Source organism: Phoenix dactylifera, chromosome 7 (assembly GCF_009389715.1).
Source record: "Phoenix dactylifera cultivar Barhee BC4 chromosome 7, palm_55x_up_171113_PBpolish2nd_filt_p, whole genome shotgun sequence".
NCBI classification, from domain to species: domain Eukaryota; kingdom Viridiplantae; phylum Streptophyta; class Magnoliopsida; order Arecales; family Arecaceae; genus Phoenix; species Phoenix dactylifera.
The window spans coordinates 13369911-13389911 of NC_052398.1; the positions used below are offsets into that span (position 1 = coordinate 13369911).

A 20001-nucleotide genomic window follows, 5' to 3' on the forward strand; every position below is an offset into this window, starting at 1 on the left:
CATTTTTTGATGGGTAAATATCATAAAAAAAAAATGGCCGACTTTTTCATTGTCCAATTTATTTATATACTTATATTTCTCTAGATAGGTAGATTATTTTGTTTCAACCTATTAACCTTTGCTACCTTTTTAAGAAGGCTCTTCATTTATTTCGCCTCAAGTTAGAAAGGGTAGGAGCTTGTTGACCCTTTTCAAAGGCTAACCCGTGGAAAGTTACAGCAAATATATGCCCATAACGACTTATGGTAATAAGAAAGTTGTACAAATAAATGAAAGAGTTCTCGTAATTAAAACTAAGAAAAACAAAGAGAGCTAGTAAAGAGCTCTGTAATAGAAAAAAGAAAAAAAAAATCAATCCTACTAGTTCTTCGCTACCAATTGATATGTTTTGTCCTGGCTCCCTGATCCTCACTTTTTTTTAGTATTCAAATTACATTCAAATTCTAATTTTGATTTCGGTCGTGAACTAAACACGTTGGAGGATACGGTTATTCCAATTCGCATCCCAATCCATTCCGAATCCAATTCTAATGGTGAGTCCCTAAACTTCCTTATTGAATAAAATTATAAAAAGATACAATGCCCAATCCTCAAAAAAAAGAAGAAGAAGAAAAAAATTGCTTCAAAGTTGGCATATGCCAGGATGTATTGGAGAATTGAACCTTTATACCACGAAACCATCACGAATCACCCATGCAAGAATCGCACCAACCATCTCGTGCCATGGTGCTTGTCAGCTGTACAGAGAAAACTTTTTGGCTACCAATATCAGGCACCATAGCATTAATCCTGGAAATTTTGGCAGTCCCGGTCAACTGCTATCAATTCCTTTCAGCTGGGAAGCAATTGAGCTTATTCAGGACTATGCGGACCTCAAAGTTTGAGTACTTGAAAATGGACATGAATCTTTCTGCTGCTGGCCCATAGAGAAAAAAAAAAAAGTGGGAAGAGAGTTGTTTTTTTCTCTCTTTTTTTTTTTTTTTTTGGTACAACGGCGGCTCACATCCTACGGATGTGGATATGGCCAATAGAATCCGAAAACAATAAAACAGAAAAAGACTGCGGCACTATGTCGCCCTCCCTCCAAACAAAACCTCCAGAATGGTGAGCCGTATAGGAAGTGACCCAATCAGCTGCACAGTTCGCTTCCCTGTAGACGTGTGTAGCTTGATGGGTGCCACATGTCTGCAGAAGTCTACGAATATCCAGAAGCAGCGGCCTGCCCTCACCTGTACAACTCCGACCCCTGATCCAGTCTTGACGTCTTGTAACATTTCACTCAAAAGATGTCAGGTTTCAAGGGCTAATAATAAGTTAGCTCTTTGTCAACTTGCACCTGTTTCAAAAACAGTTTCACAAGACAACCCCATGGCTGATCCTCCCTCTGGCCATAAATCTAATCAATGCAATTTCGATCATCTACTTCAACCACTCAAACCACCGAAAAATTATACCCTACATCATATTTACTGCATCAATGGTGCACCGCACCAATCTTATTGTGACATGTGGCGCCTTAATACCACCTCCGCATGAGTCAGAGGAGAGGAGAACCGGGCGCTCAGCCCGCTCTCCTGATGAAAAAATTTTAGACCCGTTCTTAGCCTAGTGATGTGTTGAAATGGAATTGATATGATACACCGTTAACGTGGTGCATATGATGTAGGATATAATTTCTCCAAACCACCTTCTAAATAGATGGCTCATTCTCACACACTTTTTATGGAGAAATTATTACTTGGATTAGGTCTACAGTGGACTACTAATAAATTTTTTCTAGCTTATGTTGCTATTACACATAAAAGAAAAAAAAGAGAAAAGAAAAGAGATTACTATTATATGTGTTGCTTTTTGGTTGGACCGGCAATGATTCTTAATGATCTCTGTTATATTTAACAACAAAGAGAACCAAAAACAGAAAAGGGAAGAAAAAACAAACAAACTCTTAGTGACGTGCATCGCGTCTGTTATCATTGGATACCACCTAACTTCTTGAAACTAAAACTGCCATTTGATGAAACATTTAAAATGGTCATGTTTTCTAATTTAATTAAAGTTTGTTTTCTCATCATATGTTATTTAGTGAATCAAACATCATGGATTTGAATCCTGTTGAATTGTACCAGGAAATCTATAAACACAACCAAATCAATAATAAAGGTTTTAAGCTACAATGGCAACCCTTTTGACTTACAGGTACAATCATCATTACTCTTTCCATTTGTAGCATTGTCCTATTGGCATATTATCCATTGGGACATTAATACTTCCATTTATCATTTTTATTATCATAAGTTTCTTAATCTTGTATAAGTATCCAAAATTTATCCAACGAATAATCCATGTGAAATTAAATATATGTCCATACGGATTCTCACAATAACTTACTACAATTGAATAAGGAGGATACCACTGCATCCTCTCTAATACAATGAGATAAGCTAGGAGGAAAAACTTCAAACTAAATCCTTTCCATCATAGGTTGTTGGTTGAGCTCCTAGTTAACAGAATTAAGCCTTGTGAAAATTCTCTAATATTATTTAAACTTGTTATGAGAAAGAGCTCATGAGTTGATCTCCCATGTCAACTATTCCATTTTTATCAAACGAGAATCCTACTACAAATGGATCACTGCTAGGAGAAGGAATCCCAAAAAAGGAAAGGAAAAAACATTATGTATAGAATTTGATGGAAGTCTACACCCATTTGATGAGATAGTTTTTGTAACCAGCGGTCTAACTTAGAGCCTCTTCTTCTATCAGGAAAAACAAAAGAATCAACCGGCGGTTGTTTTAAAGACATACAAAATATAAATAGATCACATAGCATACCAATTTCAGTAACATTGCCATGGACAAATTGGACAAAATTCAAGATTTTTAACTGCTTTTTCAGAGGTTACCAGATGAACCCAACATTTGACTCAACCCTTTTTTTTTTCTAATTACCAAGATTTATATTCAACCTTTCTTTTTCCAACCCAACCTATTTTGTATAATACATTTTTGCCTGAATGAAGGCAAAAAATTTATGTCAAAAGATTGAACTAAAATTTGTATTGAATTTTGAATATCTAGTTGATATATCTAAAAAATAATAACCAGATTAGTTTCAGATCGTTGGTGGAGCACAAGGCTCACTTAAGTACCAGTCTTTCTTAGGCACGTATGTATTTTTGACAAGCTTTTTTTTGACATTATTAGTTAGTAGATATAATCACTAGAAATCACATAAATTCAATTTTTACAGAATCCTAAGTATATACTTAAATTTGTTATTATGGATTAATCAACTTCCAAATTTTCTGTTTGAATTTTTCGAATTAATAATAATTAATTATTAATTTAGTACTAGCTAGACAATAATTGTAATTGAAATCTAATATGTCAATTCAATGAATTATATATTAGAATTGATTTATGTCTTATTAAAATAATTGATTACTAATTTTGCGTCAGCAAATCAATTATTGTAATTGAGATCTAAAATATCAATTTAATGAATTATAAAATTTAGTACCTTATTAGAATAATTGATTGCTAATTTTGTGGTAGCAAATCAATTATTGTAATTGAGATCTAAAATGTCAATTCAATGAATTATATGATTTATTGCCTTATTAGAATAATTGATTGAGATCTAATAAGTCAATTCAATGAATTATAAGATTTATTACCATATTAGAATAATTGATTACTGATTTTGTGGTAGCAAATCAATTATTATAATTGAGATCCAAAATACCAATTCAATGAATTATATGATTTCTTACCTTATTAGAATAATTGATTGAGATCTAATAAGTCAATTCAATGAATTAATTATTATGTATTAACTAATTTCTAAATTTTTCGTTTGAATGGGATCTAGAAATTACTCCTTGAAGAGTCCAAATGGAGGTATGATAAACTTCTTGGAGGTTAAACAAATTATTACCTTTTTAGAATGATTTACTGAATTATATATTATTTAAAAAAAATAAACCAAATACTTCTTTGGATTGTTAGCAATATATTACCTAACTAAGCAAATAAATCTAATAATTGTAATTAATAGAAATTCTTAAAGAAAACAATATATATATATATATATTAATCGGTATCAAAATAAATCTATTTTATCACAAAAGAAATATATTCTAGCATAAAATAAATATATTCATTTAATAAATTCAAATCATAAAATTACAAATCTGACAGATCCACTAATATTAAATTTAAAACAAAAGTAAGAGAAAATAGCCTGATTGAAGGCAGGTTGAAGCGCGTAGACGTTGTCCCAAAGAAGTGTTTGTCCCCACATACGGATCTTCCGGCAATCCTCCTTAGAGATACGACGATCCTAAACTTCTTCTTCGGTACGTCTCGGAAAAAGCCAAATCGAATCCGATCGGACTTGCAGATCCAACGAAGAACGAAATAAAAAGAATAATATAAACTGAATAGAATTACAAAAATAAAAATCAGAAGTGGCTAAGACGAAAACTTTTCTTCAAAATTTTTCTAGTATTTTTCTCTAATTTTTCGTGTACCGAAAGAGATGAAATCAAGGGGTATTTATAGGGGTGTTTTAGAGGGGCTTTTTGGTCTTTTTGCGGACGTGTCCGTGCCTTCCGCAGACACGCCCACGGTGATTTCACGAACGCATTTCGCGAATTCAAATGCACACACGGCCGAATCTCGGGCCACATGCGCATTTAAATTTTTCCAACAAATTTCATAACTTAAAAAAGAGTAAAAAAAATTATGCACCAATAGAGACCATGCATGCAGAAAGACTGTCGCATCCTTTTTCTTTCTAATCTAGTGATACACACTCATTGACTTCCTAATACATACAGTAATTTTTTAATATATACCTAATAGCAACCTAATATATACCTTCAGATAAATTAATACATAGTTTCTAGAATATGGTGGTCACCAATATATAGTATATGAATAGTTGATACACACCTAGCAATATAATTATCTAATAACCTAATATGTACTGTCAGGTAAATTGATAGGCAATTTTTAGAATATGATGCTCATCAATACACACTACATGGTGAAGTGATAACACTCGTCGGTTTTCCGATACATATCGTAAGTTTTTCTAATACACATCTAGTAACAATCTAATGCATATCTTTATGTAAATCAATACATAATTTTCAAAAATATGGTATTCACGAATACACGCTGCACGATCAGATAATACATATCTAGAAAAGTAGTTATCTAATGTTTCAATATATATCTTTACGTAAATCGATATGTAATTTTTAGAAGATCCGGAGAAAATGACTTAGGAAGAGAATAAAGATCTCACGGATGGAAGAGACGACTTGATAATGAAGAGGATAGAAGAAAATGTCTGATGAGAAGGAAAAAGGATACATATGGTCTTTTTTTTATAGACGATCTCTCTTCACACATGATTTTTTTTATTTTTTTAAATAAAGAGATTGACGGACTTCGCCAGCAAGATTTTTTTGTTCCTATTTAATTTTTGAATTTATTCTTTAATGTGTAAGAGAAAATGTGTTAAAAGAGAAGTTTTGTGTTATAGTTTCTTATATGGTTACAAAAATCCAATTATGTACATCATCCATGCTCCGCAGGACCACCAGATCGTATACCACCCCCACCCCACTGAGATAAGGACGTGGAGAGGCAACGAGAGAGAGAGAGAGAGAGGAAGCTCCGCGGCGTTCCGCACCGCTCTCGTGCCCTCTAACTGCCTATATTCTTATCATTCCCAAAATACCCCTCCTCCGCTACTCTCTCTTCCCCGTCTCCGCCTCACCATGACTCTTCCCGAAAAGCCCCTCCTCAAACCTTTCCTCCTCCTCCTCTCACTCTCCTTCCTCCTCCTTCTCCTCCTCCCCCTCCTCATCCCTTCCCATCGCCGTTCCTCCTCCCCCTCCGCCGCCGCCGGGGGTGGCGCCGCCACTCCGCTCCTCCGAATCCGGCCGAGCTACAAATCCTACGACGACTACATCAAACACCAGCTCAACAAGACCCTCAACCCCCGCCTCCGCCGCGTCTGGGCCACCCGCGACTGGGACCGCAAAGTCCTCGTCTTCGCCCGCTTCTTCTCCGACTTGAAATCCGAAGGCCTCCTCTCGAACAGCTCCCGCGCCCTCTGCATCGGCGCCCGCCTCGGCCAGGAGGTCGCCGCCCTCCGCCGGGTCGGCGTTGCCGACTCCGTCGGCATGGACCTCGTCCCAGCCCCGCCTCTCGTCGTCGCCGGCGACTTCCACTCCCAGCCCTTTCCCAACGCCTCCTTCGACTTCGAGTTCTCCAACGTGTTCGACCACGCCCTCTACCCCGACCGCTTCGCCGCCGAGATCGAGCGCACCCTCCGCCCCGGCGGCGTCGCCGTCCTCCACGTCGCCCTCCACCGCCGCGGCGATAAGTACTCCGCCAACGACCTTTTCGGCGTCGACGGCGTCGTCGGCCTCTTCAAACAATCCGACCTCGTCCGGGTCTCCAAGGTCGATGGCTTCGGCCTCGACACCGAGGTCGTCCTCCGGAGGAAAAAAAGGCAACCACCATCATAATCCTTTCCTCTTTCTTTGTCTTTTTTTTCTCCTTCTTGTCCACGAATATCAAAAGTTTTAAAGAGCTCGTTTCGTTGTGTACTTTGGGATTTTCAGGATGATTGGAAAAAATGCGAAATTTTCTGTTCTACTTTCCGATGGTATCGATCGAGACTTACCCCTTATCTTGGATTTATTTACCACATATATTTATGAAATATTATGATAATAAGGTATTAAATGCGTGTGTCTATATATATATATATATATATATAATGCGTCAGTCATTAAATTTTTTTTTTTTGACAATTTATGTTATTCTATTTTTTAGTATTTAAATGCACTCAAAAAAAATTTGACTCTAAACCAAGCATGTATTTAAGTTAACCGGGTTGCATTGGGTGCCGCCTATATAGCTAGCCATGCTGGTAATACCTTGTAGGCTCGAGATGGAGAGCGCGGCTATACGTTATTCTATTTTTAGATTTTATTTAGTGCATTTGTATATGTAATGTATGGATTATGTATTTTTTTTAAAAAATCTCGGCAATTTGCAGTTTGGCGTTTTCTTGCTTTTACGGTTATATTTTATTTTAATATTATTTCAATCCAGCGTGAGAGGGTGGATGGAACAGCTGGCCCGAACCTTTTAGGTGGGAAACTGGTGGAGTGCACGAGTAATGGGTCGGTGCATGTCTGCCACGTGTACTTTTTCCTTTCTACGTTGGAATGTCACGAGTGGGACAAGTGGAGGTTCCACACGGCTGGGCACCATACAATGGATGGCCCATGAGTGCAATTCAAGTAACATTTAAAATTTTGAAATGTTAATCACGTCTCTGAGAGAAATTATATCCTGCACTGATTATAACAGTGCACCATGCTAATCATTCTATATTATTTAGCTTTGGATTGCCATCTTTCTCATTTTATCTAGGATTGTTTTTATGATGCACCCAATCATCACATTCCTGTAGATCCTATTCATCATGCATTTGCCTTATATTGCTGCTCTGTTTACCTTATCAAGGGTTGTTTCTGTGATGCAGCTCTTCTTTGGCATAAAATCTGGGCTGCAATAATCTCATTAGCATTCTCATGTGCGTGTGAAACGCCGGTACAAAAAAAAAAAAAAAAAACTTATTAGCGACGATCGTGGGACCGACGGGCGTGATGGCACCAAGATGGATGCATGGGCTGGTGATGTCTTTGGAATGATGCATGGATTGTGATGGGTCATGGGTGAAGCTTGTCTTGTCTCACACCTAGTTGTGCCAATCGTAAAAAATGATACATATACATGCTCTAATAAAGCAATGAAAGCAACTGTGCAACATAATGAGCTTTGTCGAGCTGGAAATGCATCCGATGCTCCGTAGTTGGGTGGGAGGGCTTGCGTCGGCTGGTAGCAATCTCGCTAATCATGGTTGTTTAGATGTGGATAGGATACGTATTATCGTGTAGAGTTGGTTTGTTTTGTATCGCAATTATTGTCATCACAAGTTCGACACCAGTAGAGAGATGTCAAATGATATCTAATATTCATCTTGGAGTTAAAGGTTTCCGTGAGGGTCAAATCATTCATTGCAAGTGCACTTTGGGAGTCTTGTGATAAATGGGAATTATTGGAACCACCTTTATCTTCGCGCACCGTACCTCCATTAGACAAAAAAAAGAGAGTATGATTGAAGTTTATTATGATCTGATTTCTTCTCATGTATTGCCTTGCTTAAAATACATGTATCTTAATTCCACTTCCGGACTGATCCCACATGTGGAAACTTTTGTGCAAGCTCTGATATTGTATCTCTCGTGAAGCCTTGTTTCTGCTCGCGCATGCATGATATTGTATCATGAGAAGTGTCCTGCATGGCTGTACGCCTGTACGTAGATGGCAGTTCGTCTTCCTGTCTTTCTAGAGTTGTGAGGTACCTAACAATTCGTTAACTGTAGCATCGCACTCGTTTGAAGAGCTAGGCATGGGCTGTAGGCCACTGACCTTAATTTACCATCATATATGACGCTTTAAATAAGGAAAGGATTTGGGGTGTTGTTTACCATTCTTTCTAAATGGAATTACTAGTATGGAACTCTTTGATACGGAAAGACAGAATGGTCCCAATACATATAGAATGTAGCAAAGATCTTAGGAGCAAATAGGGTGATTATCCTAAAATCAAGTATAATACGAATAAAGGTAATGAGATTACTGCAGTTGGTTGCGTCGCGGTGATTCTACATGACAGTAGTTTCAAATTACTGCCCAACTTAGTGAGCCAGAAATTCAAAATCATCCGGGACAATAATTTTGGGCTGAAAATTAAGAGCAAAAATACCCATTTAATTAGTCCGATGAAAAAAATTAGTATATCAATATATCGTTAATATATTATATCAATATTATATATAATATATATATTATTGATATTATACATACTATATTTATCATATATTATATTATAATATATTGTTAATCATATTATTGTCATATTATTATTCAATAATAATTTTAAATTATAGTAGAAATAAATTATTCTACTTTTATATTCATATAATAAAAGTATTTAATATATTACTTCTATTTACCTTATTTTTTAATAATAATAACTATTAGTATTAAAATATAATATACTAAAAATATTAATTATATAATAATAATAATTAAAATATTTTTATTGAAGTAATAATTTATAGACTAATAAATATATTTTATGAAATATATTAATAATTAATATAGAAATAAATATTTTAATATTTTATCATAATATATTTTAATGGTTAATAAATATATTTTTTATGGAATACATCAAGGATAATTTTAGTATTATACGATGAGTGATCTTTAATTCTTATGAAATACCAAATAGATTATTTATGGATACTTAGAAATCTTTAAGTACTAAAACATAGCATATAAAACACAGTGATCTTAGATCATCGAGGAACAAATGACTTGAGGAATCATCAATGATTTAAAATCACTCCAGCAATTCTATTTGGAGTAACCTGAGGACCAAATGCCACCTCAATCCCTTTCCTACGTCCTCCGGCCCATCATAGATCATCCAAGTCGGCCTATGGATGATCTATATTAGCTCTTAATCTAAGCACGTATTTGATGATTTTTGTTGGTAAATCACATCTACATTTTTTTTTGATGATTTTTTTTTCCTGACTATATCAAGCATTTAGGTTTTATGGAAAACTTGAAAGGAAGACAAGTCGAAAATTAGTCATGCGAGCAGATAAAAAAATGTTTGTGATTTTTTCAAAAAAATATTGAGCTAGTGAGGGCTCCCAAGATGCCTTCTTGAGGCAGAGAGGCCATGTCTTAGCCAACACCGCTAAAATTTTCTTCTCATTGCTTTCTTTCTGAATTCATGTTTTCATGCAACTATGATGTGATCTCACAGATCTTCTTTTGGAATAAATTTCGAAAATTTGTTTACATCTATGCTTTTAGTTGTAAATTTGCGCAACCAATAACCCATCCCGAAGGCGGCGGTGGAGACGCCGCTGCTAAGCACGCCGAAGGAGAGAAAGCGATGGGGGCCGATACGGTCGCCGGCGTGGCCGGGGAGGTACAGGCCGGCGGAGTAGGAGGAGAGGAAGGTGAGGTCGAGTTCGCCTAGGCGGTGGGGACCGTGAAAGGCGGCCAGCCGGCATCAGCGGCGGCAGCAAAGGAGTTGGTGGCGGCGACCTGAAGGCCGAGGACGGATTTGACGATGGAGGGGGGCTTGCGTGAGGCATGGAAGGCGGCGTAAGCAAAGAAGGTAAGGAGGACAGAGATTTGGTGGAAGAGGAGGTTACGCCGCCGCCGCCATTGCCGGATTCCCCTTCCACCACCACCACCACCACCACCACCTTAGGCGAGCCTTGCGGGCCTTGCCTCCCGATCTTCCGCGCCGCAGGCCTGTGCGAAGGGGAAGTGGCGGTAGTGCACCGGACATCAACCGGTTTACCCTTTTGTTTCCCAGTATAGCCTTTAACAATGGACGGCCAGGATCAAGCACCATAGCCAAACCCTTGGATAAAACTTCGGTTCAGAATCGGAGGGCATCGCGACTTCGCGATTTGGGAGGCGGGGCCTTCCTCTACCTCCACAGTGCCGGCGCGAATGGCAGAAGACCGACGGTGGACGGCGGAGCGCCTGGTATGCCGTCTCTCTCTCTCTCTCTCTTCTCTCCTCATGGTATCTGTCAAGTCTTAGACCCACCACCCTCAGCAGGCTGGAGCGGGAAGAGGGGAGGGTCGAGGAGGCTTCGCCATGGCTAGGTTTTTCGATCTCGAAGCTCTTGGGTTCGCCGTTGCTAGGGTTTTGGATTTCCATTTTTCGCTCTCTTACTCATTCTCTCTCATTCCCTCTCTCTCTCTCTCACACTCAAACAATTTGACTTCCCATTTAGCTCTATAAATCTGCAAGGCTTTGAGGACCTCCATTCACTGTGATGCTAAGTGACTAACTTCATTCCCTCTCTTAGCTCCCACTAATAATTCGCTAATTTGATCCCTCAGTTGATAGTAGATGGTTAATAACGAGGTAGACTTGAAGAAAAACCCAATGTATTCCGATGAATCAAGGTCTTTTTTTTTTTTTTCTTTTAAAAGAAAATTAATTCAGTTAGAATTTCTTGCTGGTGGACACTTGGTAGCAAATGTTAACCTTTTTTTTTTTTTTTGCAAGTGTGTAGTCCATCTCTTGTCATTCTTCCATGCATGGTTAATGTTGAAAACTAACTTTCATTTAATTGACGTTGCAAACTTTCTTATCCAGTGAATTGCTCCTGGTGGCTGAGAAGTCGATGGAAGCTCCACTCTTTGATGAATTCCGATAAAAGAGAAACATTGTTATAGTTGCTGTTTATCGTTTAAACTTGAGTTAAGACTACCAAAAACAAACAAATTCTCTTTTGATTGGAGAAATCTCGACCTCATTTGATCTTCTGGAGGCTTTTTTTTCAATCCAATCTGATAGTAATATGATCAAACTCTATCAGAAATCCTCAATTGGATGGAAGGCATTGATAAGAATGTACAGCTCCAACAGCAAGAATGCCCCAGATGTCATTGACCCCACCAAGAGGCTATGCAAGATCATGATGTCTTGCCCCAGTGTCAGCCTTGAGCGTGCCCTCGACGAGACCGGTATTCGCATCTCAACGGAGCTGGCTGAGGCAGTCATCAAGCGGTTTGAGAATGCGGGCATGCTTGCATACCGGTTCTTTGAGTGGACCCGCAAGCAGCGGGGCTTCTCCCACAGTGTCAGGGCCTACCACACCATGATTGGCTCCCTCGCCAAGATCAGACAGTACCAGCTCATGTGGGACCTTGTTGCTGCCATGCGCCGCGAAGGCATTCTGAATATCGAGACATTCTGCGTGATAATGAGAAAGTATGCACGGGCGAAGAAGTTTGATGAAGCCATCTACGCCTTCAATGTCATGGATAAGTTCGGCGTGGTGCCGAATTTGGCAGCATTCAATAGCCTTCTCAGTGCATTCTGCAAATCCAAGAATGTGAGGAAGGCCCAGGAGATATTTGACAAAATGAATGACCAGTTTGCACCGGATGCCAAGACTTACAGTATCTTGCTTGAAGGGTGGGGGAGGGCCCCAAATTTGCCCAAGATGCGAGAGGTTTACCAAGAAATGATTGATAAGGGCTGCAAGCCGGATATCATCACGTATGGGATTATGGTTGATGCCCTTTGCAAGGCAGGCCGGGTGGAAGAGGCAGTTAGTGTTGTTAGGGACATGAGATTCAATGGTTGCCCGCCAACATCGTTTATTTACAGTGTCTTGGTTCATACTTATGGAGTTGAGAGGAGAATAGAGGATGCGGTGGATACATTCTTGAAGATGGAGAAGAATGGTATTAAGCCTGATGTGGCAGTGTACAATGCACTGATCAGTGCATTTTGTAGAGTAAATAGATTTGAGAATGCTTTTAGAGTTCTGGGGGATATGGAGGATAAGGGCATTCCTCCCAATTCGAGGACCTGCAATATTATTCTGAGCAGCTTGATAAGTCTTGGGAAGAATGATGAGGCATATAGGGTTTTCCGCCAGATGATTAAGCATTGCGAGCCTGACTCAGATACATATACGATGATGATAAAAATGTTCTGTGAGAATGATAGGTTGGAGATGGCTTTGAAAGTGTGGAAATACATGGGCTCGAAGCAGTTTGTTCCAAGCATGCACACCTTTTCTGTGCTTATCAATGGGTTGTGCGAGAAGGGCGAAGTGAATCGGGCTAGTGTCATGTTAGAAGAAATGATTGAAAAGGGTATCAGACCGCCAGGTTCAACATTCGGAAAGTTAAGACAATTACTTTTGAAAGAAGGCAGAGAAGATATACTTGAATTTCTGTTGGAGAAAATGAAGATTCTGGTTCAAGAACCTTTGTACGATTGAGAGATGATAACATTATGTTCTATAATGAGTTTGTGTATATTTTTATACTGAAGTGCTTGACGCTTTACCTGCAAAGGAATCAGCTTGCAGTGTATTACACAAGGTCTTCAGCTTCATGAAAGTATTATGATTCTCAAACACCAAAAGTTGTTTGCTGACCCATCCCTATGGCTCATTTACTGGGTACTTATCGATTGGATGCCTTGCCTCAACAAAATACCAAAGTCATCGAGCAGCGCAGGTCAGTCTCTTCCTGCTCCGTTGCTTCTCGCTGTTTCCCTTATGGATCTGGTAAAATTATTAGCCACCATGTGTATCTAATGTATTGCATTAGCTTGTCACTTCATTAAAGCAAGTAATGCGCAGCAGAGAAGCATATTTTGCAAGTAAAACATCACATAATACTTTTTTTATTTATGATTTCTTCTGCTTTCTACATTGTTTGAGGTGGAAATGACTGATATGCTTATGGAATTGTTTGAGTACAATTGAAATCTTGTAAATCAGTGATTCCCAAGCCACCCCAAAATTTTGCTTTTTACATCCTCAACCACTTATGGGACAAAAGCCACCAGCAACTGAAGAAGAGCCCTTCCAAAGGAAGCCCCTTCAGATCTTTCAATTATCGTGACAACCCATTTTGAAGAAAGGAAAAATGAGAAGTAATATGATGAAAGGGATGAGAGAACTTGAGTAATAAGAGATAGCCTTCCTCCCATGGACAATGATTTTCCTTTCAAAACTGAGAGCCTTGTTTCGAATCTGTCTAGCAAAGGAAGCCAATCTGCATCTTTTAGCTTATTGGGTCTCAATGGTAGACCCAAGTATTTGATAGGAAAGAAATCCCTTTTGCAGTCAAGGATTTGAGCTAAAAGATTGCCTTTTCATCATGAGGCCCCTTATAAACAAGAGAGGATTTTAGGAAATTGATTCTCATTCCTGATATGCTTTCATAGAGGTGTAGAACCAGCTTCGAATAAGATCTATTAGATATATTAGCAGGATTGAAGATCAGGGTATCATCTGCAAACGGAAGGATGGATGCTTTGTTTGATAATTGATCAGTCCTGATACCCTCAATCGTGCCATTAGCAGTAGCCAGAGACAACATTCTGGAAAGGACATCAGCATATATGATAGAAGGAAGAGGGCTGAGAGGATCACCTTGTCTCAGTCCTCTTCTTCACTTGACCCATTTGCCAAGAGTACCATTGAGTAAAATGGCGGATTTAACATGAGAAATGTATGCTTTGATCCAGCCATGTAGAAATGAAGTCCCCTGATTTGTAATAATTTAAACAGAAATTTCCATCAGACCTTGTTGAAAGCCTTTTCAAAATCAAATTAAGTTAATCTCACTGAGAAGTCAATGAGTGGGAAGCTAGAATAGGATTTCTAGATACTAGTGCTGTCCCATTAGGGTAATAGCAGGATAAAATGAATTGATATGTTAACTACTTTACCATGGTTCCTTGCTAAATGGTAGACCTAGAAAGGGAACTCCAAAGGAATGGTGTACAGTTTGGAATTTGATGAATTTAAAGGATGGGTACAGATTCGATATTTCAGCTAGGATTCAAAGTATATACACCAAGAACAGAGAGGGTAGAGATGTGGGATATTGCCTTATCTGTGTTCCAGTCAGTGCTCCCGCTAAATTCAAACCATCAACTCTCTGCTTGATTTTCCTTTTTCCTGTGCAAGGCCTCTTCGTTGCCCTGATTTCTTCCTCTTTTCTCTTGGATTGGGAACTAGAATCTTCTGCAAATCATTTACCACCATTTTCTGGAGCCATGTGTGCGCCACCGTTTTGCTTATCGTTGCTGATTTTGCTGTTGCTGCTTATACGTTTGTCAGAATACCCACCGTTGCTATTTTATTTGCATTTGTGACATTTATTGCTTTTGATTTGCTGAACTCGCATTAAGAACAAGCAAGTTTGTAAATCTAGTTTGTAGGGCTTTGCACAACTACTACTAAGGAGCTATCTTATAGGTTTCTTATTTGTTTACGTATTTGGAAGACTGGTCCTTAATGAGGGTTGCAACTAGTGCAATTGTCATCCTAATTTAAAAATAAGAAATAGAAACCATGTAAAAATAGTATTATGGGTGAAAACGGGTACAGTTTTTTTTTTTTTCCTTTGGTTGGACAATGGGCCAAGCGAAAGTACCCATGATGTTCAAAACATTCTTGGGAATGTATACGTATGCATAAATTTATGCATGTACATGTATTTAAACATTTGGTAAACTGAAGGAGCTAGTTTGTAAGGCTGCTTGTTAATCAAAACTTTTCAAGCTTTCAACAGTCATTTGGAATGAAGAATGATTGGAAAAACTAAAGATGTCAACCTGGAGGATATTTATGAGAGTATCAGAATCTTAAGGTGACTAGGAAGTGGGGGAAGGTTTTCATTGAAATGCTTTTTAGTTCCAGTTACTAATTGTAAAGCTTCTCTAAATTGTGGCAAGCATGTGATGGCATATTGATACAAAAGTCATGGTTGGTAAACTTGACTCCCCCTAATGGTCAGTATATATTCAGCTTGATTTTTTTTCATGATGACTTCTTATTTACTTATATTCTTCTTTCTCACCTGCAGTGTTGTCAAAAGATTTGCCTAGGCATCCGCCTAGGCACTTAGAGAGCCTAGATTGCTTAGGCAATGACCAACTAGGCACCCTTACATTAAAGGATATAAACTCCATTTTGTCGTTCTGTTGCTTTCTTGCTTTATTTTAGTTCCACTATTACAAACAAAATAAACTTATTTTAATTAAGTAGAAGCATATTTTAATATTTATTTTGAGTTTTCCCATTGCTTCCCCTATCTCTCTCAACCTGATACCTCACCCATCTCTTGATGCTAAGGCAAATAATTAGCCCTCTACCAGCTATCATCGACCCATTTGCCTATGCACCATGGACCAAAGGCTCTTGTGGAGCCTAACAGCCCTCCAGGTGGCTACTGACAATTGTCATCAGTCCAAAGGCTGCTAAAAGTTTTTTATATTATGTTTTCATACTCATTCTTTTCCATTCCTTTTCTGTTCTCACATTAATCTTTTCCTCTCTTCTTATTTGGAAGTTCTTTTTTTTTTTCTCTTCCTCTTTTCTTCTCCTTTTCATCCATATTTTTGTCTATTTCCCAATTTTTTTAAATTTTTATCCGAGTTACATTTTTTTGGATGTAAATATAGGATTTCAATTATGCTTATGAGTTTTAGATTTTACTTTCGTAAGACTCATCAAATATTTTACTTTTCAGATTTAGATTTTAATAATATGATTTTGTTATCACCTTTTACTCCTATATTCTAACTTAGTTGATTAACCTATGATGGAATCTTGCCATTGTTTAATTAGTCTAAGTCTTGTTATAATATAAATGATAAATTTGATTTTGTATATGTATGATTTAAAAGAGAGAAGAGGTTGATTGTGTTATTATTGGGCTTTTATATTTTGTTGACCTTTTAAGAAATTAGGGGCTGCCTAGGAAATTATTGGTCCTTGCCGGCTAGGGGCTGCCTAGCCGTCTTGACACTCTTGCTCACAGCAAGTGCATTGGTGGTAACATGGTTAAAATAGTGCACATTATTTTTGAGAATCCTATGCTTGAAAACCAGATTGATGAGGCTGTTTTTGTTTATGCAGGAGGTGACGACTTCGAGAGGAGTGGGAAGGGTTATTTAACTTAGCTTTCTGTAGATATATAATAATCTGAGGCACATGGGTTTTACTGAAGCAATAATGAGGGAGCTAAGTAGGATTAGGAAGTCTTCGAGTACAGATTTTATAACCTATATAAATCCTCCTTTTCTTTCAGTGAAATTTATATGAATTTGTGTAATGGAAAGGCACAGCTCTTGAGGAGCACTTGCTTGTATTTTTTGGGCAAAAAGAGGCAACAAGCAAACTAGGAGAGAGTGGAGGGAGACTCTGATGCAAATATTGAAGAAAAATGGTTATCGTGTAGGATGGAGGTATAAACACAGTTTAGTTCTGCTGGATATAAGTCATGTCAGGTCTCGTGATTCCATACAAGGAGAAAAGCAGCAAATTGTAAATCTTCTATATACTTTGTGCCATAATGAAGCTGCAGTAAGATTTGGAAACTTCAGAATGGAGCATAATTTTCAGCAAACATGCCTTGGCATTGCCAAACAAATATTTGTGGACCATGGTAATGGTTATGTAGAACAGTCCAATAGGCCAGACTAGCATCTGTGTTTATGTGATGACTTGAGGCAACTACTTTGGGAGGACTAAAAACTGATGTATCTATCCATGTCATTGTATGTCTTCTGCCTTTTGATCAGTATATCTGTTTTCAAATGTACAATGCTCAGGGATCATTTATCCACATCTTAAAAAGTTCAAAAAGAGGGGCTCAACTCAAATTCTTCTATGATCAGATAAGTTAAAATATCATGATCCATTTATTTAATATCAAAAGCGGAACATTTTAAAATTGGTTTCTAAAAGCAATTTTGAACAACAAAAAAAGGGAATTTAAGATTATTCAAGCAATATTTGTTGACTTCAGAACCTATTTGTTTAGTAGAACGAGAGTGTAACCACAATCATGCTTGCTAGTTAGAGCTTTAAATGTTTGAGTGCTTTTCTTTTTTTGCTTCTTTTTCTTTTTTGTCATTACTTCATTATTGCCCTATATTTACCAAGAGACTGGGCATGAAGAAAAGCTTATTGACTTATTTCTTCCAGTTTGTATATTACAATTCATTATAGTTTAACATCTGTAACACTTCATACAACAAAATACTTGGTTTTTTAAACATAATCTACAAGAAGGTGAAATCTAACTAGCCGACCTTGCCTGTCCTTTATTCTTATGTTCACCGAAAAAGATCCTTATTCCACATCTTTCCTCTTTACAAATCGACCCTGCACAAATTTTTTAGATGATAATCAGATTTCATTTTTTTTTCTCAAAGAAGTAAAATAAAATAAAAGATGTTTTTTTTGAGATTTTTCTGACAATCAGTGAGAAACCAATCATGGCATAACATCAAACAACAACTAATGCCATGAAAGATTGATCAATCCAAACTGTTATGGATGTGCAAACACACAAATGTTTTTTTTTTAATTTTCAAATCATAGTCCAGATTTTAGATTAATAAAGTGCTCTTGCTAATTCCGTGTTTCATGCCTGATTAAACTACATTAATACATGTAACATAATAAGAAGGACTCGGCAGTTCAAGAACAGAGTCGAGAAGAGGGGAGTCGGCATAAGTTTTTACCTTCAGCCTGGGGCGCCTCTCGGCGTTGAGCTTCCGCACCTCGTAGCGAACCCGCTTGGAGAAGAGCCGGCTCCGCCTCTTCTCCTTGTACCGCATCACCCTCGCTTCCCTGTTCCCTGCTTCCCGATCGCTTTCCGGCACCCTCCATCCAGTGCTCCCCACCTCCACCATTACCTGCCATCAATCATCCATCATCGCATCAGATGGCTCTGATCTGCTCATTTCTCTTCTGATGGAGAATATAGACTCACCGGGGAGGCGGTATGGTGGAGCTCGGGAACAACTTGCGGGCCATCGCCGTCGATGTAGAGGGAACCCCGGTCGGACCAGGCGGTGAGGACGTCCTCGTAGTCCAGCTTAAGCGAGAGCGCCTGCGGCACACCGCACCACAGGTCTACGCCGGCGCCGTTGCAGGCGACCTCATCCGACGATGACGAGGAGGAGGAGGCGGCGGAGGAGGAGCAGCAGTACACCCACCGCTCCCGCCCGCGGAGAGCCCTCCGGGCAAGCCCGTCCCCGTCGCCGTCCCACACCGGCGACGATCCGTCTCCGGTGGAGGGGGCGCCGCCGAGGAGAGCGGTGAGAGTGGGGCGCTCGTCGCCGCCGTCGTCATCGAGGAGGCAGGCGACAGGCGGGTCCCTGTCCTGGAAGAGAAGGTGCTCCGGGTGGAGGGGGAAGAGGTCGAGCTGCTGCGAATCCGCCACCACGGCGTCGGCGTCGGCGTCGGCGTCGGTGGAGGCCATCTCCGGCGGCGGCGTAGGCTGAGGAATTTGGGCCGTCGGATCTTGGTTCGGGCTCACCGGTAGACGGTTGGGCTCATTTTTTTTTTAGTTAAAAAGGGCGCGAACCATCCAGCCTAAAAAGGGCGCCACTTTTCTAGAAGATCTTTTTTTTTTGCCCAGGTGGTGATGCTGACGTGGAGGACGTTTTCAACGCGTGGAGGAACGCAATTGGCTGATTGTGGGGTTATCCGGATATCCCTTGACCCTGATGGATATCCCGGGATAAGGTTAGAAACTAGAATAGTGGCGTCGAAGGCGGGTGAAAGAGTGAAAGAAAAGGAGGTCATTAATGCGACAACGGAATCCAGTGGAATATGTCACGACTATTATGGGTCTACCGGAAGCTTGATGGGGTTATGGGTTTTGTCGTCAATGTAATCGTGGCCGTTGGATTAGGGTTGGAGGTTAGGTTAGGTTAGCAGGGAGATGGGTGGATGCAGGGGCGCAGTCTTATCCTGATGCTGCCAACGACTGCCACTGGTTTCCATCGCTTTCTTTTAAGAGCTTTATTGAGGCGGAGGAGCACGGCACAGAGACTGGAAAAGGTCCGGGTGGGCACTAGACTAGGCCGATGAGAAGGAAGTCTTTGGCACTTTTCGCCATTTTCCATGTCCACGTGAGGCTGGAGAATGAGACTTAGGAGAAGATTTGGCTCCTTCTTATCGATCAGGTTGTAACATGGGTTACAGAAAAAAAAATTATATCTTACACCATGTGCATCACGATTGCTCGTGCACCATTAGAATAGTCAGAGCTTCGCCCTTACGGGCTTCATGCGGTTCGTCTCAATCTAATTATCTCAGTTTAGGCCACCACCAAATGCATGGAAGCAGGCATGCAAAATCATTTAAATTATAAGGTATGTTTATTTTTTAAAATTTGAATAATTTTTTGAAAATTATACTTCAAAGCCTGTTCTTCGATATTATTCATATATAAATACAAACATATTACTGAAACTATATAAAGGCCTCAAAATTTCTATCTGAGAAATTTTGAATTCC

The 20001-nt window shown here is 39.2% G+C and overlaps 3 protein-coding genes across 5 annotated transcripts; 2 read left to right on the forward strand and 1 right to left on the reverse strand.

The window, feature by feature from the left end:
* Positions 1 to 5659: 5659 nt before the first annotated feature.
* Positions 5660 to 7649, forward strand: LOC103713569. The gene is made up of 2 exons (XM_039128344.1): positions 5660 to 6531; positions 7576 to 7649. Exons 1-2 carry the CDS (start codon positions 5792 to 5794, stop codon positions 7589 to 7591), a joined length of 756 nt encoding a protein of 251 aa, XP_038984272.1. The 5' UTR covers positions 5660 to 5791; the 3' UTR covers positions 7592 to 7649.
* A 1937-nt stretch (positions 7650 to 9586) lies between these two features.
* Positions 9587 to 17269, forward strand: LOC103712419 (pentatricopeptide repeat-containing protein At1g77360, mitochondrial). Of its 3 annotated transcripts, XR_005512585.1 has the most exons (4): positions 9591 to 10679; positions 10755 to 10801; positions 11301 to 13183; positions 16603 to 17269. XR_005512585.1 is itself a non-coding variant. In XM_039128346.1 (2 exons), the coding sequence occupies exon 2, from the start codon at positions 11506 to 11508 to the stop codon at positions 12940 to 12942; it is 1437 nt and encodes a 478-aa protein (XP_038984274.1). In that variant the 5' UTR covers positions 9587 to 10679; positions 11301 to 11505; the 3' UTR covers positions 12943 to 13104. The 3 variants fall into 3 exon arrangements, 1 of the variants encoding a protein (XP_038984274.1); XR_005512584.1 differs by lacking the exon at positions 10755 to 10801 and having other exon boundaries at positions 9592 to 10679; XM_039128346.1 differs by lacking the exons at positions 10755 to 10801; positions 16603 to 17269 and having other exon boundaries at positions 9587 to 10679; positions 11301 to 13104.
* Positions 17270 to 17635: 366 nt separating this feature from the next.
* LOC103712429 lies at positions 17636 to 19860 on the reverse strand. Its single transcript, XM_008798952.3, has 3 exons — positions 18467 to 19860; positions 18216 to 18389; positions 17636 to 17853 (listed from the first exon to the last, which is right to left on the reverse strand). The coding sequence occupies exons 1-3, from the start codon at positions 18956 to 18958 to the stop codon at positions 17821 to 17823; spliced, it is 699 nt and encodes a 232-aa protein (XP_008797174.1). The 5' UTR covers positions 18959 to 19860; the 3' UTR covers positions 17636 to 17820.
* Positions 19861 to 20001: the final 141 nt, after the last annotated feature.

Excerpts from the sequence above, each read along its gene's own strand:
- LOC103713569 (XM_039128344.1), top strand. The coding sequence starts at position 5,792 with ATGACTCTTCCCGAAAAGCCCCTCCTCAAACCTTTCCTCCTCCTCCTC.
- LOC103712419 (XM_039128346.1), top strand. The coding sequence starts at position 11,506 with ATGATCAAACTCTATCAGAAATCCTCAATTGGATGGAAGGCATTGATA.
- LOC103712429 (XM_008798952.3), bottom strand. The coding sequence starts at position 18,958 with ATGGCCTCCACCGACGCCGACGCCGACGCCGACGCCGTGGTGGCGGAT. Across the intron at positions 18,390-18,466 it reads TCCACCATACCGCCTCCCCG|GTAATGGTGGAGGTGGGGAG; the intron begins GTGAGTCTATAT and ends GATTGATGGCAG. Across the intron at positions 17,854-18,215 it reads AGAGGCGCCCCAGGCTGAAG|GGTCGATTTGTAAAGAGGAA; the intron begins GTAAAAACTTAT and ends AAATTTGTGCAG.